Raw genomic sequence first — 24,483 nt, 5'->3', positions numbered from 1 at the left:
AGGCGCATCCGTCTGGCCCATCATTATTTTCTCACTTCTTATTTGTCTTTTCTCTAAACTGAGTAGTGCTAAGTTTTTAATCCTCAGGTCGCAGTCTTGCCAAGCCTCTAATCAATAGAACATTGCCCTGCTCTGCCACAGCAGCAAAACAGTTAAACAACCCTAATTTTTCTCTCTACTATCTTAGAGCAAACTTCCCCATGCCATGGGTACAGGTCAAATACCCTGTGCCAAGCAGCTTTTAATTTCCTGGGGGCATTGCTTCTTATGGTGACTGGTCGATCTTTGTCCATCATTTATTAATGCAGAGCTAAATCTCCCTGTTTAACTACAGCTGCTTTGTGAATAAGCGTCGCATGTGAAAAGCAAGGGGAGGTTACGTGTGAAATTCTAGCCCCGTTTAAGTCAATCGGGAGTTTTGTTTTGACTTTAGCGGGGTCAAGATTTCCCCCTCCAGATGCACTGAGGTGAACGAAGGTACATTGGGGTGGCTACTTGGAGTACAAAGTGCTGTCCACATTCCAATCACTGGTTTGTCGCTGTTCTCAAGGTCTCATAAAGAAGGGTGCAAATGTAACAAATAGTGATTCTGTTTGAATCCTGGGTGTCAGTTCCAGAAGAGCAGCTGTTCCTTTGACAGGAAGTCGCATATACAAGGATTTGTTAGTTTTCTTCTGAAAAGTTTGCATCTGAATTTCTTCTCTCACCAGTCTGCAGTCCAATAACATTGGTTCACTTGGAGGAATGCCGCTGGCCAGAGGCCTGGTGGAATGCCAGCAGCTAGAAGAGATAAGGTAGGTGGAATGAATAGGGATGTTGGAAGAAGTAGGACTTGGTGTACCTCTGCCTGTCAGTCTGGATTATATATTGGCTTCTATGTAAAATTAAGTGTACAAACAATAGTACCTAGTTACATGTGGAATTTACAGCTATGTAGGGTGAGAGCCTGGCCTCACTGAAATCAATGGCAAAACTCCACTTGCGTTCACTGAGGCCTGGATTCCACCCATAGAGTTTAAATCCTCTGTGCAAATGCACAGAGCCTGTAGGTCAATCCTGCTTCATGCACTGACTTACAGAGCGGGTTCAGGGAGACCTTCCCCGCATAGTCCCTCTTTGCGACACTGGTATCAGGATATTGCTCCCTTAGCGTCACCATCCGCCCGCCAGCCTAGGCCCAAATGTGGGATGCCGTGTGTGACAGGAGGTAGCACGTAAAATAATCAGACAGCTTTGGGATGCCTCTCTTTCAATATAAAGGACCCCTTCTGTAACCGCTAGGTAACAACTCTTTACATCTGAAGTAAATAATTTTCCGAAATAAAACTGACGGGGACATGAAATTATACTGCCCTGATGCCATGCACTTGCTTCTTTCGTCAGCAACCTCTTTAGGTTAAATGACAGCAGGGTGCCACCTGCTGGTAAGTGTGAGAATGCACTTGCCTTCTGCCCCAGGATACACTTCCAGCTGTCAGCCATGTCTTTACACTTCCAAAGAGTTGAGATAACCTTTGGTTCAGCCCCGGAGACACCAACTAGAGACCGTCCGATGAGTTACTCTCTCCCACTGCAAACAAGTGGGCAGAGTGATCCAGGGTGTGTTTTACAAAGCAACATCTCTCTATCTTAGATGCTGACATGGCCCATCTCTCAGTCTTTAATGCATTTACCCTTACAACACTCTGGAGGCAGGGCAGTGCTATTGTCCCCATTGTACAGATGGGGAACTGAGGCACAGGGAGGTTAAGTGACTTGCTCAAGGTCACACAGGAAGTCTGTGTCAGAGCCAGGAATTGAACCTGGGGTTCCCAAGTCCCAAGCTAGCCACTGACCATCCTTCCTTTTCTCAAGCCCTCGCCTCAGCGCTGCTGAGGGCTAAGGAAAGGGGTTGTTTTTTGCCAGCGTTAGCAGCCCAGTGTCTCTTCTCTGATCACAGCTTCTCACAGCCACTCAGTTCATTCTGACTGTCCTTGCAGTTTGTCAGAGAACAGCTTTGGAGAAGGCGCCATCCGCACCCTGTCAGAGGGGCTTCCACGATTCACCCGGCTCAGGAAGATTGAGTAAGTCGAATTGCATGAGGCACAGTGGATCTGTGATTCTCCGGACAAGATTGCAGCGGTGACCCAGCCAACAGGGCTTGATTCCCCACTGGTGTTGACTTCAGTGCACCTATGCCCATTGACGCCCACTGGCCCAGGGGGTGTGGTCTGTGGCTGTGCTAATTGGCCTCAGGCAGCCCCATGGATTGATGAGAGGGCACCATGGCGGAATACAGGCACTTCCCCTGCCGCGCTCAGACCCAAAGAGCGGGGCCTCTAACAGCTGTGCAGACACTCAGGATGGAGCTCGGTTTCTGAAGCCATGGGGTGGGGTAGGTTTCACAGCCCTCACCGCAGTGTCTACACAGCTGTTTTCAGTGCAGCAGCAAGATCCAGAGTCTGTAGAGCTGAGCTCCGAGACACGCTGCCACGGGTTGTAAAACGTGGCATAGACGTTCCCAAGGGGATTCCAGACGCGCGAATGGAGTCCCTGACATTTCCTGCAATAAACTGCCTGCCGGCCATGTGGACTAACAATTCCATTTGTGTTTCCAAATCCTGCTTCCCTTTAGACTGAAACTCTGTGGAATCAGCGATGGCGTTTCCAGACATCTTGCCCTCGGCTTCAGTCGTTGTCCTGTCATTGAAGAGATCATGTGAGTGCAGAGCATGGGTATATATCTCGCCTCGAGGCCCGAATATCCATTTCACACTAGTTAGCACCTGCCTGTCTTCTGGTTACTGTGCACGCTCATTCCTGCTTAGCTCTCGCGGTGTCTTATTGAAATTGCGGGTCAGTGGAATCTTCCTCTTTAACATACGCCCCTTACTGCCGGCATCATGGCATCTCGTGTGAGAACAAGAGAAGCAAGTTACTGGCCTTGATTCTCTGCTGCCCTGGCCCATTGTAAAGTGGGTATGAAAAGCTACCAGATCAGAACGGGAGCACAGTGTACATTAAGACAATTTCCTAAGCGTCTAGCAGGGCTTTGCAGCTGACTCTCTACATTCACAATCACTCAGGTGATATGTATTGAACTGGTTAGTGTGTATGTGTGTCACTGCCTTCCATTGGATGGAATCAGAACTGCTCGGCTATGTGTCATAGCTCCTATACTGCTAGCGGGTAAGGAAGAGTCTCCTTTAGCTGCAGTGTTATCCGTTTCTGCTTTTGGAGCAGGCAGTCCTGAGTTCTAATCCGTCTGTCACCAGGAAGCTCTGAGTGGCCATGGGGTGCAACAGAATGACACGTGTGAATTCCCTAAGTGGCCAGGAAATTGTTACACTATAAGGCCCGATCCTGCAAAATGTCCCTATTTTATAATAAATGGTGTAATCACACCAAAGCCACAACTCTGCCCTGCTGCCAGCCCTGCTTCTTCCCACCCCAGGAGGGAATTGCCATTGCAACCCAGAGCAGGCAGGGGCACATGGACTATAAAGCGCCAGTGTCGCCATAGCCTCAGCCTCTCCCTTCCAGTCAGGACAAAAACTCTGTTGGTAACAAACCCGAAAGCAAAAACTCTCATCCTCTGAAAGGGCAAATGAAACCCTGTTATACAGAGCTCAGAATAAAGGGCAGGTAGGAGAACGTAACGGGCGCTGTTGTGGGTCCCATTAGCTACAGCCTGCTGTGACCGTTGAACCCCAGGAACAGAGCAAGGAGCTGCCTGGCTGTAATGTTCCGAGCTCCCCAGGCCAGCTGGCCCACAGAACGAGCAGCCCCCACTCAGTTCTGTGGAGTCCTGTCTTGCATAGACCAGTATTGTACCCGTGAGGTAGTTTCTCAAGGGGAAGAGTAGAAAGCAGGGGGAATAAAGCTTCCCTAGGCTGCGACAGGGGAAAGTTTCCCCCTAGGCTCAGGGCAAACTAAACTCTTTCCCTTGCTAAAATCTTGTGGTTCACTGTATGACTTTGGCTCGCCGAAATCGTTGTGCTGGTGTGTGATGGAGACTGCACCAAAGCGCTGCTGCTGCATCTCGGGGGGCTTACGCTTTCATTTGCCTCAGGTGACCAACCAGCTGGTGTTTCTGGTTTTATTTAGATTGTCGTGGAACAGCCTCGGTGATGAAGGTGCCTTGGAGCTGGCCACGGTTCTCCCGAGAATGGCAAGGCTGAGGATGCTAGAGTGAGTGTGATGTGGCAATATCAAATATTGCCCCAGGGGAATTTCCAGATATGGAATCACAGCCCTCATTAAATAGGAGACATTTGTTAAAGGAAATAGCTATAAACTGTAGACATGAGAAACAGGCTTCCACACAGCTTGAGTTCTTGCTTAGTCTGCTTTGTTTACCAGGGACCAAACTATGCCTGGAATGCTACACAGTGCAGAGAGACAGCTAATAGTTCAGTAATGCACTGCAAGTAAACATGTAATTATATTCACTAAAGAAATATCTGTTGACTACCAGGTGAGATTCAAAGTTACGATGAAAGGAGAGAGAGAGAGAGAGAGAGGATTTGGCTCAACAAGGTTGAGGTTCAAAACTCTTGAGGTTTTTCACCATAAAATGGATGTAGTTAAACTTACTTTTCATTATTAAATGTTTGTTTCATTTTCCCACATCATTCATCTGGGGCCAAGGAAGGCAGATTAGTCGGTTTCTAAGGCCTTGGCTACACTTGCAAGTTAGAGTGCATTAAATCAGCCCCAGGCACCCTAACTCCTGAGGTGTCCATGCTGGCAAGACACTTAGAGTGCCTGGACTCTGCGGCTGGAGCACTCCTGGTTAATCCACTTCCATGAGAAGCAGAGAGCTTGCTGCGCCCCGGCTGAAACAGCCAGGTGTCAGTGCGGATGAAGCATTCCATTACTGCGCTGTGATTGGCCTCCAGAAACGTCCCATAATCCCCTGAAGTCAAGTGGCCACTCTGGTCGTTGTTTTGAACTCAGCTGCAGGCATGCAGAGATCCCCTTTCAAAGCTCCGTTTCTGACAGCCAGCGTGTGTATCTGCCGGGACACAAAGCAACCCATTATCGTGGAATGCTCCTGCTGCAGAGGCAGGCATTTGTGTGTGTGTGTGTGAGAGAGAGGGAGGTGGGGGGTGGGGGCTGATGTCGGGGTTTCCCCCCTGCCGCTGTCTGAACTTACAAGACAGCATGCTGACACACTCTGCCCCCCAAAACACACTCTCTCTCCTCCCACCTACACACAACACGCTCCCTGTCACACTCCACCCCCCCACATTTGGAAAGCACGCTGCAGCCACTTGCACACTGGGATGGCTACCACAATGCACTGCTCTCTGTGGCATCGCAAGAGCTGCTAATGTGGCCATGCCACTGCGCTTGCAGGGAGAGTGTGAACACACGGCAGCGCTTTCCCTGCTGCGGTCTGCGAGGGCGGTGAGCTCCATCTGCAAGTGTAACCATAGCCTTAGGCTGTTACATGCTCAATTTCCCTGGCTGTGACTCAGGGGTTGTCTTCACAGCACAGTTAACTGGAATTAGAGCTTGAGTGTTACCCCTTAACTCAACTCCCATCCACACCCAAAATTCTCTAGCTCAAGTCAAGTGGCGCTTTAAGCTAGCGATGCAGTGGGGATGCCACCACACCAGCTATCAGCAGCTAATCCACTCACTGGGTGCTGCTAATCCAGTCGCTCTGTGTAACTCCCAGTGTTTTGATACGTGGACGCTATCACTCAAGTTAGGCTAGTCTGAGTCCAGTAACTCCAGCGAGAGCAGCCACACTTCAAAATGGAGCGTACGTCCCTCGAGCCAGCTGCTGCAGTAGAGACAAGCCCGCAGGCACTAGCAAGAATGCCATGTTTGCAACCAGGGGGTCCATTCCTGACAGCCCTTGGCACTGATCCTTGAGTGGGATCCCCTGAGGTTCTGCATAAATGCAGGGGTCCATGCTAGCAAATCTCAGGCCATGGTGAACAGCTGCGGTGCACTTTGCTTTTGCAAACAGGGAAAGGAGGAAGGAGAACTTCTGAACCTGACCTGTGTTGTGGGGCATTGCGGCCTGCAGTACATAGCAGAAGCTTAGCCGATCTTTCCCTAGCCTGTACTGAAAACCATTTGCACATTCTCTTTCCCTTTCTGAAAGTCTGGACAATAACCGCATTGCAGCCCGGGGTGCCAAGAAGCTAGCGGAGGAGCTCGCCAGGTGTGGTGGAATCCAAGTCATACGGTGAGCACGCGGCTCAGGTGGCGCCAGGGGCTGAGGGCAGTAGCACTTCTGTAAGGGTGATGGCGCCCCGCTGGCCAGTCAGCATTGGGTTCGCTGGAGTGGATTAGGACACTAAATTGGGCCCAGACCTAAAAACATTGTGGGCTTCCCAGACCGACTTTTCCCCGCAGAGTAGCTCGCCCTCCTCAGAAACAGTCATAGCAATAAGTGATGGAGAGACTTGGTAGTTCCCAGCTAGAGAGACCTGGCGGGTGAGGTAATAACTTTTATTGCAACTTCTGCTGGGCCAGACCTGAAGAAGAGCTCTGTGTGGCTCGGAAGCTTGTTTCTCTCACCAACAGAAGTCGGTTCAGTAAGACATCACCTCACCCACCTTATCTCTAATATCCTGGGACCGAGACAGCTACAACACCACTGCCTAGGTCCCATCTAGCCCATCCTTTTACCCAGTGTGAATGCTCCTTATCGTGCATTTGCTGTTGCTCTGGTTTTCCATGGGACTCCCACCACTCCCCTGGGGAGGCTATTAGACAGCTTCAGACATCTCACTGTCAGGAAGCGGATCCTGGTGTTGCATTTTCCCTTCCATTTTTCTACATTGTGTTACACCTGGTTGTACTCCCTTGTGTTCTCCCCCAAACAACCTTCCCTCTTGGTGACTACATCCTTCCCGTGCTTGGAGACTCCTTTGTTTCCCCCAGCGTGAGTCATTGCATAGCCAAGCTGTACGTATCGAACTCCCTTTAACCACTTCCCTAGTCCCTCCAGCCCTGTGGTCATTCTTGTTGCTGTTCTTGGAACTCCCTCCAATTTGACAATATCCACCTGGGAACGGGGCCCCCAGAATGGAGCACGGTATTCCAAGTGCAGTCACAGCAGAGCTGGATAGAGGGAGACTCCCCCTCCCTGTCTTGTGAGGTGATGTCTTTGCACAAGCTGGTGCAAACGGCATTGGTCTCTTTTGCTGCTGTGTCGTGCTGGGCACTCCTGCATAACTTGCTGTTCCCTGCTACACCTAGGAATGACCACATCCCGGCTTTCTCCCTCTTGTTACATTTTGGAATATTGTTCTGTGGGTTTATTAGGCCAGCTCTTCCTCCCATTTCTGATACCACAATAAGCCCTCGTCTTTTGAATCTGAAATCTCTCCCCCAAGATAAACAACTCATCCCCCACCAGCTGGCAGGTAGCAAGCCACTGTGCTGCCCAACGCCACCTGCAGCTCTGCCTCTGAAGCAGTGCTACACCCAAGCCCCTCTCACCACTGGGCCTGCGTGCCAATGGTGCAGGCCTCCCTCGCCAATCAGCCCCTGTGGATTAGGAGCAGACAGTTATGAACTGCACCCCAGGAGGAAGGCTCTCTGGGGATATTTCTAACCACTAATAACCCATGCAATGTCGTTTTAGGCTTTGGAGCAATCCAGTACCCAAGAACATTGAAGAAAGTCTTACGAAGCAAGATGCAAGATTGCACTTCTCATTTTTTTAATAAAAGGAAGAACATTCAATGAATAAGAGCTGATTTGGTAGGGTAGGTAAGCCAGGTACCACTACTGCTATCCTGGTGAATTGCACTGAAAAGGAGCCTTGAGAAATAGAGAGAGCAGAATTCTAAAAATAAATATTGTAAGCATGTGGCATTCTAGCCCTGCTCTTAGAACACAGAGGTTTTCTTTATCTTTAACCCTATTATCTATTATCAGAGGGGTAGCCATGTTAGTCTGGATCTGTAAAAGCAGCAAAGAATCCTGTGGCACCTTATAGACTAACAGACATTTTGGAGCATGAGCTTTCGTGGGTGAATACAAGTGCATCCGACGAAGTGGGTATTCACCCATGAAAGCTCATGCTCCAAAACGTCTGTTAGTCTATAAGGTGCCACAGGATTCTTTGCTGCTCTGACTATTATATAAACCTCAAACTAAGCTTCCTCCTGAGTTTGGTTATTCTAAGGTTACTCCCTGCAAGACCTCTCTGTTCCTGGCCTTAGTTCCCTTCTACCTCAAAGAGTGATTTAATCTTTTAGACTCCTGGGTTAAAGCCAGTAAGATCCACTGGATCTGGCAGTCAGGATGAGTCAGAAGAATAGCTCTGTATCGTTACACAGGACAATAACACCTCATACCAGGGTGAGTCAGAACTCTGCATCTCGGTGTGGGGAGCTAGAACCTAACACCCTATTGCAAATACTCTCCAATGTGGTGTTTGAATATGGTGTATGTTTCCCTCAGACCAGTATCATTTCTAAGGCTGGGCAAAATATTCACAACAAACCGGTGACTGCTTGGCATTTTGTTTTGATTCTGCGCACTACTGTGTGAACGTCAGCTTATTGTCAGCAAACAAAGATCAATCTTCACATTTTGATCGCGTAAAGATCAAGTTTCAATGAGAAAATAGCCGTTTCATAATGAGCAAAGTCTGAAGGCTGCAAAATGGCATAGGACAAAATTGTAAATACAGCGTGAGAGGTATTTCAGGGTGGGGGCAGGAGAAAGATATTCCCTATTTTCATACTGCTTTGACTGTTTCACTGGGCTTGCTAAATGCTAAATGGGGCCCTATATTTGAAATTGCACTAACCTGTTTGAGGTGAATGTGTGGTCTTTGATGAAATGCTGCAATTGCTACAGGGGCCCAATCCTGTGATCTGATCTGTGTGAGCATGTAATCAAAGGGTCTGCCTATGCATATCCCATTGCAGGATAGGAGCCATGCTGAGCACCTTATTTATACCCATTCATTGCAATGTGGGTAACTTGTACGTTTAGTACTGTAAATATTTAATCTCTGAAATGGGTTTATTTATCTACTTGTTTACAGCAGTGGTTTGGATTGGGAGCTACAGTCTGTGGTATTAAAAGAAGTATTTTTTAGCAAGAACAAGTGCTGATAAGCGAAGGGCTCATGTACTGCTGGGTCCCACTATTCCATGATAATTATTTTTATTGAAAGATCAGTGTTAAGTTTCCCAAGGTACATATCTGGTTTTGATTTATATGACTCTTTTGGTTGCAGAGTGGTTATACTCTGAAAAGATGGGGCAGGGGAGCCCAAAGTCACCAGTGAGCTTCCATATTTAGGTCCAAATTCAGTAAGGCACTTGAGCACGTGTGACTTGAGCTTGCGGTCAAAGTTAAGCCCGTGCTTTGGTGGCTCTGGGTTGTAGTTCCTTTCCATGTTTCCAGATGTCATTTGCTTAGTTTACAAGTGAAAATAGGATTTTTCTAACTGCCAGCCTAGCAAACTGCAGCTGGGTGGCTCCGGGGACTTGCTGTGGCTACTGAAACCCAAGAGGCGTCTGTGAGTTTGAATTCTTCCCTTAGCAGGTTTCTGAGAACATGTGTGGGACACATTCATTGTTCTCTGCCTTCATGATCTCCTCCCAGAAGTGTAGGCGATCAGATTAGCTGATTCTAATGGTCCCTTCTGGCCTGAAAATCTGTGACACTCAGGCTGGGAACCTAAAAGTCGAGTTGGTTTCTTCCAGCATTGGCCGTGTTGGTGCACTGAATTGTGATCATAGTTTTGTCACCTTCAAAAACAGCTATTGCAGAAGTTCTGTGCTTTTATCACCCACTCAGTAAAACAAAAATTCTAAAAACAAATTGTAGCACTTGTAAAACCAGGGTTTTTTTGCCTGTTTTATCATTGTATTGATAACACTGTAACTTCTCCATCTGGACATAGTGAGATCCTAGTCCAGTTCATTTTCCTCTTTCATTGGTTGGAAACATTCACCGTTGTACATATTTTTATGCATTTTAATGAGTGCCTAGGTGTGATTATGGAATAAATAAGAGTGCCTGGGATTCTGAAACTGTGTGACTTACTTTCGTGTTCTGTTTCTAGTCCGTTTCACTTTCTGGTGCTTAGGCATTAATGCACAAGAGCTTCACAGGGGTCAAAACATTGTGAAGGCAAATGTTATTATTAATCATGTTTGTGATGATAGCGCCAAGAGAGAAACCGAGAATGGGGTCCCATTGTGCTAGGCTAGTTCCGTACAAACACGGTGCATGGTGAGCAGTCCCTAAAAACAGGCTGTAAACAGTCTCTGCCCCAGAGAACTTACAATCTAATTAAGTAAATGCAGTATTGCCCTATAAGTCACGAGTCAGATCCAGAAACATCAAGAGATTGGCTCAAAAATCCCGAGTTTTTTTTTTTTAAAATAATTTTGAGGTTTTTATTTACCATCTGCTTTTTAACTTTTAGGGAGCACCAGGTCACAGTTTCAATCTTTTTTCCCCAACAGTGAAAGATAGACAAGTACTATTTTTTTTTTTTACACAAAAGCTGAGATTGTCAGATATTCACATAATTCTGTGAGATGGGAACCACACCAAATAGTGTGAGACTCAGGTTAAAATTGTGAGAGTTGGCAACACTGCCAATGTTTAAAAAATTAAAACAAAGAGTTTGTGGGGAAAAAATCTGTTCATGTGAGGGATTATCCTGCTTCCCTCTCTTAAATCTAATTGTGAGGTTTAACCTGAAGAAGAGCTCTGTCAGCTCGAAAGATTGTCTCTTTCGCCAAGAGAGTCCAATAAACCGACCATGTCTCGCTAATATCCTGGGACCGACGCAGCTACAACAACACTGCATACTTGTTACGCCATCCTTTTCAGAATTCAAGACCCAACTTCCAAACACATGCGCAGCACCGTCCTTCATACAAAAGCTCATTCTGGCAGCAAAAGAAAAAAACATCATGTATACACAAAAGCAAAGACAGACCTGAAACCAAACCCCATCCCTTCCAAACCATGAGGTGTCAGTATAACCTAAGAGATGGGGGAAAATCTGTTACTATTCTAGAATATATATATAGGGCCAGGCACTGTAGTTTGAACACACACATTCCGACCTCACCTGTCTAAAGTCAAGGCATGTGGACTCTGCAGTGGACTGCACCAAATTGCTGCTCAGGACCTCTCCCGTCTGTGGAGCTCTTGAAATTCCATGGCAGCTTCATCTGAATTTTTAAAATTCAGGTTCGTATTGAATTAAATACGAAAAAAAAATCCAATCAGCTCCCGCTTATTTTTTATATTAAGTGCCATTTATTTTGTGCTGCTCCCCATATAAATAGGAATTTACATGTGGAGAAGATCTCTGGTGGGGGGGGTTTTGCGATTCATTTTTTTCTTCCAGTTTTACATAACGAGTCAATTGCTGGAAGCTGCAGTTCGACAATTTCAGCCTTGAAATAATAGACAGTTTCTTAGCACTGAGGGTGATTAAACATTAGAACAGCTTCCCAGGGGAGTGATGGACTCACCATTGCTTGGCATCTTTAAAATGAGATTGGGTATCTTTCTAAAAGATACGCTTTAATCCAGCTTCTGGGAGATGTTCTCCAGCTTGTGCATTGGGGCGGGGGGAGGGGTTGGATGGTTGTGGGGGTCCTTTTTGGCCTTAGAATCTGTGAATCCATGAGTTCCCTCTATTCATTCCCTTCATGTCCTCATGGGAGGACAGGATTGCTTGCATTGCCCTCAGTATGCTTATAACTCTCGCAGCTCTGCATTAAAACAATGGCTGTAATCAAATCTCATGCTTCAGGGCTTCAGCCAGTCAGGTGCAGGGGTCAGGAAGGGTTTTCCCTCCCAATGCACAGTTGGTCAGATACGTTCTTCTTTTTTAGGGGGTGGGAGGGAGGTTGGGTTTTTGTTTTGTTTGTTAGTTTGCGTGGCTCTGAAGCAGCAGAGCTTAGCCACAGCTGGAGACGAGTACAGAGAATACTCTCTTAGGGCTTGTCTGTTCGGGCCCCGGACTACAGGAGGAGGTGAATTGCAGTGCTCACTAAAGTGCTGCGCTGTAACTGCCCTGTGTAGACACTGCAGGTGTGAGTGCAATGTCCTGTTTGAAACAGGACTGTGTTCGTGCCAACGAGGCACCTTTGAGTTCATAGTTCAAATTGCAGGGGCCATGTAGATAAGCCCTTAGATGCCTGGCTGGTGAATCTTACATGCTCAGTGTCATCCTGATCACCAGATCTGGGGTCAGGAAGGAACTTTCCCTGAGGTCAGCTTGGCGGGGGGGGGGGGGGAGGTTGCCTTGCTCTGTAGCACGGGTGGGGGTGTCTCATCTGCAAGGATCATTTGAGCACGTCTCACCGAATCAATTCCTTGCCATCACAGGGTGCCTCCAGCACTGTGGGTGAGATGTAATGGCCTGTGATATGCCAGACTGTGTCATCCATCTGACAATATGTAGCCACTTCATAGAAGCCTTCAGGGGGAAGCTGGCGAGGAGGCAGTTTAGGGGTGTGGCACTCGGGGAGACATGGGAAGTGGTTTGGGATTGCAGGAGGAGCACCGTAGCTGGCTGCATCTGCTCAAATGTTCAGTGGTGAAATCGTTCACGGGGTTAAGCATTTAGATGGTCACCGTTCGTTTTCAGTGTTTTCACCCCGCTGAGATGGAGGTGGGCAGTACACTCATCTCAGAGCTATTGTTTCAGGAGTTCTGCCTCTCAGGAAGACAGCACAGAACTTGGCTCACAGTGGGAGGTGGTTTTTTTTTTTTCCTGAGATTAGAACATTTAAGAATAAAAAACCAGAAGCTGAGATTGTGGAACGTAGCCCTGTGGCAAGGACTGGCGTCTGCGGGAAATTCCTTAGCTCTGAAATACACAGAGCCATGACTAGCTAACCTCTTTCACGTGATTGACATAAGGACAGTCACAGGGATCTCGGGACAAGACTAGTACGTGGGTGTCAGGACTTTTCTCTTGCTACTGACCTTTGTGACCTGAATACGCAGGAACGGGGAAAATATTTGCTATGGGGAATAGAAGGTTTCAGCTCCCTGGGAAGCAAATTTTCAAATGGGCTGTGTCATGGGGTGATTGGCTCTCTAAGTGGGACGAGGCCAGTGCACCTGTGACTCATAAGCTGCCTCCCGCCTGGGCTAAGAGAAGATACCTGAGCCACAGAAGAGGGGAGAAGCGGCAGCAGGAGCAGGCCAGAGTTGCTTGGGGGGAATGAGCTATGTGCGAGCTGAAGGAAAGCAGTAAGTGGGAGCTGCTGGTGATGAGCTCCAAGGACTGGCCAGAGTTGGGGAACCCTGTTGAGTTACAGGAGAGCTTGGGCAGAAGCCTCTGGGCAAAGGACAAGAACTAGCTTGGTTGGAGCAAGCCAGGCCCAGAAGCAAGAGGTGGATGCCAGGAATGGAGGTAGGACTTGCAGCCGAGGAAACCTGGGGAGTGGAACGCTGCAGGGAGCCCTCTGACAGAGGGCCTGAGGCCAGTGGGGAGAGCCCAGGAATAAGGGGTTGGTCCTGGAGGGAGGTTCCCTGAATGGGGCTAGGACCCATGGATGAGGAGGGCTGGAGAGTGGAATGCTGTGGGGACCCTTCTTGTGGCCCTGGGAGACCTGACTTGGGGCTACCAGGGAAAGCTTGTGAGACAGCAGCTCTTGGAAATCACAGGCCTGGAGAGTGGGGCCTTGGGACAGGGGCTAAGGGACGGACAGGGAGCTAATGATTCTCAGGCAGTTGCCCTGGGAACGATTGAAGAGCTGCTCTGCTGTAACCTTGCGGGATGTGGGGAGACTGGCTGGCTTCTGCGGCTCTCTGGATTACTGTACAGGGACAGGACTAAACCATGCCCAGGCCTGGGTCTTGGAACTAGACACTGAGGCCTGCCATTTTAAAGGTGTTTAGGTATTGCTGCCCTCAGCAGTGCAATGCCTAGCTGATTTAGGAGCCTACGTCTCACTTGCAAGAGGGATTTAGGTATCTAGGATCCTGGTGGTGGGATTTTGGTGCCAGAATTTTCGAATTGTGCCAGAATGTCCCGGATTGCCGCTACGGGCAGCCCACGGGAGGTTCTGGTACTATCCCTGATGAGAGAGATCTGTGGACGTGCGTTTTGGGCACTTTTTCCAGGACTCGCATACTGCTCTTGAAAATGGGATTTAGGCTCCTAAATCAGGGGTTGCGATGCTGAGTGCAGAAATACCGTTGTTCTTTTAAAGAGTGAGTCAGAGAGACTTTCTGTATGACTATGTCTCTGCAGGGGTGAGTGCCGGGGAGACGGGCATACAGCCGTTTGCCACACGGGGGTGCTCTAGGCAGAGGCTGCTCAGTGACAGGCTCCCACCGACTTGCCAGCTCCTTTGACAATCCCAGCCCACGGCACTGTTCTGTTCGGCAGCTGCAAGACTATCAGGCTAATGGAAGATACAGCGCTGGCGTTAGCCGAGGCAGCAGGAGCTTTGAGATACGAGGGGGGTGTCCACATTGCAATTAAATCCCGGGCTGGCCTTTGCCAGCTAACTTGGGCTGGGGCTAAGGGGCTGTTCAATTGGGGTGGAGCCGTTTGGGCTGCGGCCCAGGTTCTAGGACCCTGCGGGGATGGAGAGCAGCCTGACTGCAACTAAACAGACCCTTCGTCCAAGCCCCACAAGCCTGGGTCTGCTGGCACAGGCCAGCCCCGGGGGTCTAATTGCAGTGTAGCCATGCCTGGAGCTTGCCGTGTTGGTTCTGTGCAGTGTCGCCTGGCGCTTCGAGGGGGGTGTCATTAATCAGAGTCCTCAACAGTCAGGGTACGTCTGAAAAATTTCAGTGCACCAGTGCACTGATCCTTTATCAGCGGGATCAACGGGCGGAAGGGACCTACGGAGGTCATCTAATCCCTCCCTCCCCATGCTGAGGCAGGGCCAAGTGCACCTAGATGATCGCTGATGGGTGTGTGTCCAATCTGTTCTAAGTAACTTCTGATGATGGGGGTTCCCGGTAACCTGTTACACGTGCTCTTACGAAGAGAAGCTATTTTCCCATTTCGTATTGCACGTTACTAGAATACCAGACATTTCACATGTGCCCACGTTGTGTTTGAATCGCTTTAAGGACACGACACAAACGAACCTACATTTTGCTGCCCGTGATGTTGACATCAGTAGTTCAGTTAACGCTGGCGGTTTACTCATCCCTTCTAGGCTACTCACTCAGACAAGATTAGCATCTGCTGACGCGGTGGTTTAAGAAGCAATCGCTTTCTGCCTCTGTCACATCTGTCCCCCTTATCTCTCGCCACATGCGAAGAATCTTCTCAAGGGATTGCAGCCCTCGGCTGGTCACAACCTCGTTATTCTCAATGGTGTCTAAATAGAGTGAGCGACCAGGAGTTTAGACAGGACGGTCTTGTGGTTAAAGCACTAGACTGGGACACAGGAAACCTGGGCTCACTTCTCAGCACCGCCACAGACTTGCTGAGTGACCATGGGCAAGTCACTAAATCCCGTCATTAAAATTGTAAATGCTTTGGGGCGGGAACTGTCCATTTTACGGCACCTGGAACTGCAGGGCCCTGGCCATTTGCTAAGATCTCTAAGTTCGGCTGTATCACATACAATAATAACACACCCCTTTCACTTCTAGTGTTTCCTCCACCCTCCTCTCCTTGCTGTCCCTTTTGTCTCCTACCATCCCCAACCCTGTGCCAATGGCAGCTTTGTCACCGACTGCAACAGAGCCAGGATTTCAACTTCTGTTTGTTCCCTGTAGTGTATCTACTTGTACCTGGAGAATGAAAGCACCTAATAATAATCGGAAGGATGAAATAATGCCCCCGTGGGACCCAACTGCTGGTTCAGAAATACCCAAAATATCCTTGACTTCTCAGTAATCTCTGAGCAGTCTGGTCTATTCTCTGTGTACAACTCAGCCTGGTAACCTAGTGATTAACTGAGGATAGAAGCTCATTGCCGAGATGCCTCCCAGAGACTGCAGAAATGTAGGACTGGAGGTGACCTTGACAGGTCATCTAGTCCCTTGCCCTGCACTGAGACTGGTCTAAGTATTATCTAGACCCTCCCTGAGAGGCGTTTGTCTAACCTGCTCTTAAAAATCCCCAATGAGGGAGATTCCCCAACCTCCCTAGGCAATTTATTCCAGTGCTTAACCACCCTAACAGGAACCTTTTCCTAATGTGCAACCTAAACTGCCCTTACTGCAATTTAAACTCATTACTTCTTAACCTCTCCTCAGAGGTTAAGGAGAACAGTTTACCACCCTCCAATTTACAACCACCTTTTACATATGTGACCCTTCTGCCAGGTGGAGCCGGCAGCAACCAGGGCCGGGTTTAATATCTAGGGGTTCCTTTCCATTGATACAACACAAAACTGTCTCAAGCCCCCACCCAGGAACCTGGGAAATGTACACCCCACCCCGGGCGCCTCTGAGGGTACGTCCATACTACCCGCCTGGGTCGGCGGGTAGCGATCGACTTCTCGGAGTTCGATATATCGCGTCTCATCTAGGCGCGATATATCGAACTCCGAACGTGCTCCCGTCGACTCCAGAACTCCACCACTGCGAACGGCGGTGGCGGAGTCGACGGGGGAGCCGTGGACTTCGATCCCGCGCCGTCAGGACAGGTAAGTAGTTCGAACTAAGGTAGTTTGAGTTCAGCTACGCTATTCACGTAGCTGAACTTGCGTACCTTAGTTCGAACCCCCCCTCCCAGTGTAGACCAGGCCTAAGAGGCAATACTTCCCCACTCACAAGCACAGAGTCTGAGTGTAGAAAAGAAACTTTTAATGAAAGGAGGGAAGCCCCCAGCATTAATTGGGGAAAATGCCACAAGCAGGATTCATAATCATAAAACTGTCAGCAGGACGCCCACCCCAGAGTGCGTGGGGCAGAGCCTTCCGCCTCACGTTCTTGAGTCCTACAACCAAAAGTTCCTTTTTCTGTGCCCTGTTGCTCCCTCACCACACCCCACTCACAGTGGCTGTTCTTGGTCAGAGAGGACCCAGGTTCAGAGGCGCATCCGTGTGAGTTCACCTCCCACCAGGGAAGAAGGCACCTGGCTTGCGCCACCATCTGAGCACTTGCTTTGCCTGGCTGCCCTGCCAGCTGCTGCTCCTCGCTGCCTCACCAGCCACTCGTTATGCTCACCGCCTCGCCAGCCACTCATTCACCAGTTGACTGTCAGTCAACTTCTGCTGCCACCTGCCTCTCCGCTGTGACCTCTTCACATGAGTCTCTTAGTAATGTTTAGCTCTTTGCAGGCTGGGCAGAAACACAGTCCCACCACAACTGATTTCAGCTCTGACTGAACATTTAAAATAGCCAAAGGCTCCTAATGAAGTCTATTTAGCACTTTCTTTTAACAGTGGGGAGAAGCAGGTTAAACCAGACCGGGGACTTCTGGGGAGAGGCCACACAACCTGGCTGGAACCCCTGTCCCCTGCCCCTCTTACTTTTACAGGGGTCTGGCATTTGAGCCCCTGGCTTGGTAAGTTCCTTTCAGCTGAGGGTGACCCCACAAAGCTCAGCACAGTTGTGCTCTCCTTTAGTCATACAATGAAGATGATAAAATTTCACTACCCTGCATTCAATACTAACGTGATTTGTAGCCCGATACCAGCCAAAGCTGATCACTTGGGGCTACACAACTCCTGTCTGCTAGATACCTACACAGAGCAGGTGTTCATGTAAATTCAGTTTGCTCCTGAAGTCTTCCCCCCTCCTGAACTAGCTGTCAGGGGATAGTTCATTCAGACCCTGCTTACACATACTTGAACACTTACCTTGTCTCCCCTCAGTCTTCTTTTCTCCAGACTAAACAAACCCATTTTTTCAATCATTCCTCGTAGGTTATATTTGCTAAAATGTTACTCGTTTTTGTTGCTCTTCTCTGGACTTTTTCTAATTTGTCCACATCTTTCCCAAAGTGTGGTGCCCAGAACTGGACACACTGCTCCAGGTGAGGCGTTATCAGTGCTGAATAGAGTAGATGATTTCTCTTGTATCTTGCTTACAACACTCCTGCTAATACATCCCTGAATGATGTTCAGGAGGCGTGGGGGGAGGGTTGGGTTTTTTGGTGGGTTTTTTTTCCCCCAACGGTATTACATTGTTGACTCCAGCTTAGTTTGTGGTCCACTATAGCCTCCAGATCCCTTTCTGCAGTACTCTTTCCTAGGCAGGCATTTCCTATTTTTCAGAGTAGCCGCTGTGTTAGTCTGTATCCGCAAAAAGAACAGGAGTGCTTGTGGCACCTTAGAGACCAACAAATTTATTTGAGCATAAGCTTTCGTGGGCTACAGCATCCGATGAAGTGGGCTGTAGCCCACGAAAGCTTATGCTCAAATAAATGTGTTAATTTCCCATTTTGTATTTGTGCAATGGATTGTTCCTTCCTCGGCGTAATACTTTGCAGCTGTCCTTGTGTTCATCCTATTTATTTCACTGCATTTCTCCAGTTTGTGCAGATCATTTTGAATTCTAATCCTGTCCTCCAAAGTGCTTTCCACCCCTCCCAGCTTGGTGTTGTCCACAAACATTTTAAGTGTACTCTCTATGCCGTAATCCAAATCATTTATGATGATATTGAACAGAACCGGAACTGATCCCTGCAGGACTCCACTTGATACGTCCTTCCAGCTGGACTGTGCACCATTGAGACCTGCTTTGAGTATGCTTTTCCAAACCGTTATACACCCACCATATAGTAGGTTCATCTAGGCTATATTTCTCGTTTGTTTATGAAAAGGTCATGTGAGACATTACCAAAAGCCTTACTAAAGTCGAGATATATCACATCTACTGCTTTCCCCCATCCACAAGGCTTGTTACCCTATCAAAGAAGGGTATTAGATTGGTTTGACGTGATTTGTTCTTGACACACCCATGTTGACTGTTACTTATCACCTTAATTTCTTCTAGGTGCTTGCAACTTGATTGTTTATTTGCGCCATTGTCTTTCTGGGTACTGAAATGAAGCTGTCTGGTCTATAATTCCCTGGGTTGTCCTTATTCCCCTTTTTATGGCTAGGTACTATATTTTCCCTTTTCCAGTCCTCTGGGAACTCTCCTGTTCACCACGCGTTCTCAAAGATAATCGCTAATGGCTGAGAGATCTCTTCAGACAGTTCCTGAAGTATTTAGGATGTGTTTCTTCAGGCCCTGCCAACTTGAAGACATCTAACTTGTCTAAGGTTTCAGAGTGGTAGTTGTGTTAGTTTGTATCAGGAAAAACAACAAGGATTCCTTGTGGCACCTTAGAGACTAACACATTTATTTGGGCATAAACTTTTGTGGGCTAAAACCCACTTCATCAGATGCATGGAGTGGAAAATACAGAAAGCAGCATATATATTATAGCACATGAAAAGACAGGAGTTGCCTTACCAAGTGGCGAGTCAGTGCTAACGAGGCCAATTTAATCAAGGTGGAGGTTGCCCATTTATGCCCCTAGCTAATTTAATCTCGTGTTTTGCCTCGGCCTTTCTAAATTTGTCCCTACACGCTTGGAGTTTCTTTTTATATTCATCCTTCATAATTTGATTATTTTTTTTTGAATGACTCTTTTTTGAGTTTCAGGTCCCTGAAGATCTCCTGGCTAAGCCAGGGCGATCTCTTGCCAGACTTTCCTGTGCATTGGACTAGTTTGCTCTTGTGTCTTTAATAACAGCTCTTTAAAAATCCACCAACTCTCTTGAACTCTTTTTTCCCCCCTTACACTTGCTTCCCATGGGATTTTACCTACCAATTCACTGACTTGGCTAACCTCTGCCTTCTTGAAGCTCTTTATTCTGTCTTTATTCTGATGTTTTCCCTCCTCCCATTCTTCAGTATCATGAGTTCTATCAACCTGAAGCAAATACTCACCAGCAACCGCCCACCATACAACATAAACACTAACCCAGGAACCTATCCTTGCAATAAAGCCCGATGCCAGCTCTGTCCACATATCCATTCAAGTGACACCATCACAGGACCTAATCACATCAGACACTCCATCAGGCACCTGCACATCTACCAACGTGATATATGCCATCATGTGCCAGCAATGCCCCTCTGCCATGTACATTGGCCAAGAATAAATGGACACAAATCTGACATCAGGAATCATAACATTCATAAACCAGTGGGAGAACACTTCAACCTCTCTAACCACTCAGTGACAGACTTGCAACAAAAACTTCAAAAACAGACTCCAAAGAGAAACTGCTGAACTTGAATTAATATGCAAACTAGATACAATTAACTGTGGCCTAAACAAAGACTGGGAATGGTTGGGTCATTACACCAATTGAATCTATTTCCCTATGTTAAGTTCTCCCCATCTTAATTATCACTTCAAAAAGTTTTCCTCCTGCTAACGATAGCTCATCTCAATTGATTAGACTCTGCCTGTTGGTATGCATACTTCCACCTTTTCATGTTCTCTGTATGTATATGTTTTTATCATTTTGTGATCACTTTTACCCAAGCTGCCTTCCGCATTCCCGTTCTCAGCCAGCTCCTCGCTGTTTGTCAGAATCAAATCGAGAGCAGCAGCCTCTCTTCTAGTTGCTTTCTCCATTTCCTGCAATAAGAAGTTGTAGATTACTTTTTTTTATTTATTGCAAATGACAGCCCATGGTGTTTCGTTAGACAGGCTGCCAGGAATGCAGAAGACAGAGGGACAGATAACAGGTAATGATTGGTGTTGTCAGTAGCTACCGGTGGTGCTCTGCTCTTGTTTGATGATGATAACAGTCGGCGGCTGCGTGTGTGTTCCCTCTGTGTGGTGCCCCAGCTCTGTGCAGATAACTGACACAGCAAACCCCGAGAGAACCCCCAAAGACCACAGACTCTAGTGAGGTACGAAGGAACCCGAGCCAGGTTTATTGTCAAACGAAGCACAGTAATAGTTTCCCGTAGACTCTACAAGACCTACTACGAATTTGTGTCCCCTGGCAATGGACCGGCTCAGTCAGTGGCGGGACTTTCCATTGCCCCCTAGGCCAGACCAAGATGCGCACTCCGGGACCTATTTTTATACAGTTACAGGGCAGATTACTCATCCCTACTGACGTATTGAGGTACAGCCCCTTGGCTCGTTAGGGGCTGTCTCCCCCTTTGATCATGTTGTTTCAAACAGATCTATCCATCATGCTGTCCTTCTGACCCTGTCTTTGAGATGCACCTGCCTGTTCCTTGTTATCTCTGTGGAGTGTCCTCGTACCAGGATGTCCAGGTGCCATCTTGGCACAAGTTCCTCTTATTAGCACTTATGTGTGGATGCATCTGCTTCTAGCAGCCCCCTTCTCGCCAACTTCTGTGAGTGGGGCCTGCCTCTGGCTCACAGCCCAGCTTTGGCTTAGCAATGCCTGGAAGTACTTTGGTTCAGGCTTCAGGCTTCAGACACAAGAATTTATGTTTTAGGGCCTCATCTTACTACAATTGGAATCCACAGCGTGTCCTCCCTTGGGAGGGCAGAGTCCTTTCTACTCAGATACCATCAGTATCTTTCTCATTATAGCTGTTGCAGGTAGTTAAGGTTAAGGTTGCCTGACATGTCCCATTATAACACCCTATTTTCAGTGTGAATGGTGAAAGTTTGGCAAAGTTAAAAGAACTGAAACTTCCTTTGCTCGTTGTCTTCCTCAGGCTGAATGTTTTTGTACAGGGAGCAAACGTCAGTAAAGCTGGTTGGTGCCATTCTTGATTGGCTAAGCTTCCAAAGCTAAATGACCAACATAGTGGGTGCTAATTAGCATCTCTACTTGCTGTCACAGCAGGGAGACCAAGGACTGGCTTGAGCCCTGGAGTGCAAATGACCCTCCTTTCCTAAGATCCCTTCTGCTCAGTAATGAGGCACAACTGTGTGGGTGGGTGGGCGAGGAGAGAAACTTGCACAGTGCTGACTGCCCTGGTTCTGCGAATACAGACGTTTTCACTCTGCTCTGAGGTTGTCCACCCAGCACCTCCCATTAGCCTTAAATTCCCTTCTGATTTTTTTTAAAGGGGGAGGGGAGGTTTTAATGCCGAGATCCAGGTGTTTATCAGATCTGAACTTGAGAGCGCCATGAATTGGCTCTACCTCACCGATGTCCAGTTCTTCATCTCTCACGACGCCTTAGAGACTCGTGGGAGAGCTAAGGCAGCTGAGCGTTTATGTCAGTTTTCCACTTACAGACACAAGCCTGTTACACCAGCTGCATGTATTTGATGTCACTTGGAGTCGGATTTGCTGCTCTGGAAGCGTGATCTATTCAGGGTTATTTGTAGGAGTCGGAAGGAAAATGACTGCGGCGCCTCTTAAATCTTGGTACACTTTCCCAGTTGGAAGTGGAACTTCCTGACTTCTTCAACAGCCTTTGTGATATGGAGACATGAGTGGGGATGCCCAACAGAGGGCACTGTGGCCTTTCCAGCCCAGAGGCTGAACCGAAGGGATGTCACAATCTAGACGAAGCCTCCCTTGTGTCCTTTCCATGAGCAGCCCCGATTATTCCAGTGAGCAAACGGAGGGCGGGGAGAGGACATAACTGAGGAGAACATTTCACACTGGAGGGAGCCTCTGGGAAGAGGGCTGCTAATCATCAAAGTGACACAGTCAAGGGGAGGAAGAGACTACAGCAAAACAAGGTGTCCAATATACTTGAGATGTTAAGTGTGAGGAGGAAGGTCCCTCCCAGGGGACCAACCCCTGTCTAATGTCTCTCTCCTGGCGCTCGCTGGTGCTTTGGAGATGGGACACACCTGGCCCCTCCAGTCAACACTCTCCCTTCCGGGCAATTTTTAATGAGCAGCCCTGGGACAGGTGCTACCCTCATATATTTGTCCTTCAAGATTAATGCGACATCTTCGCTACAGGCCTCTGCCAACACAGCTGTGTCAGTCAGGGGTGTGAAGAGGTGTGAGTCCCTGATTGATGTAGCTGCACTGGCAGAAGCCTTTGGTATAGATGCAGTTACACTGGGCAAACTTCACTTTTATCAGCATAGCTTCTTCCTCAGGGTGTGTGTGTGTGAGAGAGAGAGAGAGTATGTGAGTGTTAGTGGTGCAGAGGGAGTGGGAATAAATTCTACTGATACAAGCGTAACTTTATGTCCATACGTTGTATCCATGCTAGGCGTGCTTTGCTAGTGCAACATACCAGTATTCCCTAGTGCTCCTAGTGTAGACGTGGCCTAAACTGTCATGCTGCATCCTGTTTGTGAAGTGTATTGCTCAGTGCTTCCCGAGCTAACGTGGCTGATATACACAGAGAACAGCCTACTACTGCTACCAGCGAATAGTTACTCCCTTTAGCTCCAGGGTAGAGGGCTGTGTTGTGCTATGATGCTGAAGATCCTGGGCATGACCCAGGAAGGAGGTGTGACAGAGTCAGGCCAGATGGCTACAGGAGAGTGGTGGAAGGTAGATACATTAGCCCCAGATTAGGCAGGCCCCTTTTCCCTGGGTAAGATAACAGGGACTATTCCAGAACAGTCAGGAACCTGCTAGAACCAATTAAGGCAAGCAGGCTAATTAGCACATGGAGCCAATTAGGAAGCTACTAGAACCAATTAGGGCAGGTAGGCTAATCAGGGCCCCTGGTTAAAAAAGGCCTCCCTTCAGTTAATGAGGGACACACAAGGAGCTGAGAGTGAGAGGGTGTGCTGCTGGAGGACTGAGGAGTACAAACGCTATCTGGCATCAGGAGGAAGGTCCTACGGTGAGGATAAAGAAGGGGCTGGGGAGGAGATGTAGTTGTCACACAGCTGTTCCAGGAGACATTGTAGACAGCTGCGATCCACAGGGCCCTGGGCTGGAACCCGGATTAGTGGGCAGGCCTGGGTTCCCCCCCATCCGCCCCCCCAACCCACTATTTGACACAGGAGGAGTTGAGCTGGACTGAGAGTCATATCAGAGGGGAAGGTCTCTGGCCTGACCCCAACCCACTAGGTGGGACAACCGAGACTGTGGGGATCGTTCTCCTCCCTTTCCCCCATGCAGGCCAGTGATGAGCTTAGCCGAGTGAATGGCAGGTTTGAGCCAGTGGCAAAAGTGGCCAAACTGAGGGCTGCTGTGAACCTCTGAGTGAGCAAATCCGCCAATAAGCACAGGACCCACCAAGGCAGAGGAGGCACTTTGTCACAGAGGTCATTACAATGATATTTGTAGAAGACCTTTTCTGTGGAGGATCCCCACACGTGTCCACCTTGGGCTTCCACCATCCAGCATTCGGGTGACCTTCCTCTAGTGCCCATCAACAGCGTCTCTAAACTGGCAAAAGAGTTGCTGCAGTGCACTCAGATGCACCCCTTCTCCGTCAGGGCCTTCCCCCAGCTCCTGCCAGAGGAGTGCTGTGTGTAGACTGTGTTTCTGTGCAGAATTCCAGTGAGCGTCCTTGTGTGTGCTGTGTCATTTTGTCCAGCCATTGTAGGGCCTGCAGCCTGCTATAGCAGATGGAGCTGTTATTCCTGGCAATTGAAATCAGTGTGGAGAGAGAGAGAAAGAGACAGCAGCAATGTTTCCGGCTCTGCTGGGAATGAGCAGCTTCTCCTTCAGTTAAGTGCCTGT

At 48.3% G+C, this 24,483-nt stretch overlaps 1 protein-coding gene across 2 annotated transcripts in view; it reads left to right on the top strand.

Annotated features, from left to right (window-relative positions):
* Positions 1-7,945, top strand: part of NLRC5 (NLR family CARD domain containing 5) — a 78,728-nt gene extending 70,783 nt beyond the window's left edge. For both annotated transcript variants that reach the window (XM_039503660.1, XM_039503659.1), the window contains 6 exons: positions 711-794; positions 1,980-2,063; positions 2,615-2,698; positions 4,087-4,170; positions 6,101-6,184; positions 7,592-7,945. In XM_039503660.1, the coding sequence (XP_039359594.1) occupies positions 711-794; positions 1,980-2,063; positions 2,615-2,698; positions 4,087-4,170; positions 6,101-6,184; positions 7,592-7,673 (502 nt within the window). In that variant the 3' untranslated portion in view covers positions 7,674-7,945. The remainder of the gene's footprint in view (positions 1-710; positions 795-1,979; positions 2,064-2,614; positions 2,699-4,086; positions 4,171-6,100; positions 6,185-7,591) is intronic.
* Positions 7,946-24,483: the final 16,538 nt, after the last annotated feature.

This window comes from Mauremys reevesii, linkage group 16, assembly GCF_016161935.1.
Source record: "Mauremys reevesii isolate NIE-2019 linkage group 16, ASM1616193v1, whole genome shotgun sequence".
Classification (NCBI taxonomy): Eukaryota; Metazoa; Chordata; order Testudines; family Geoemydidae; genus Mauremys; species Mauremys reevesii.
The sequence above is the reverse complement of the archived record's forward strand: the minus strand, read 5'-3'. Positions and strand labels throughout refer to the sequence as shown.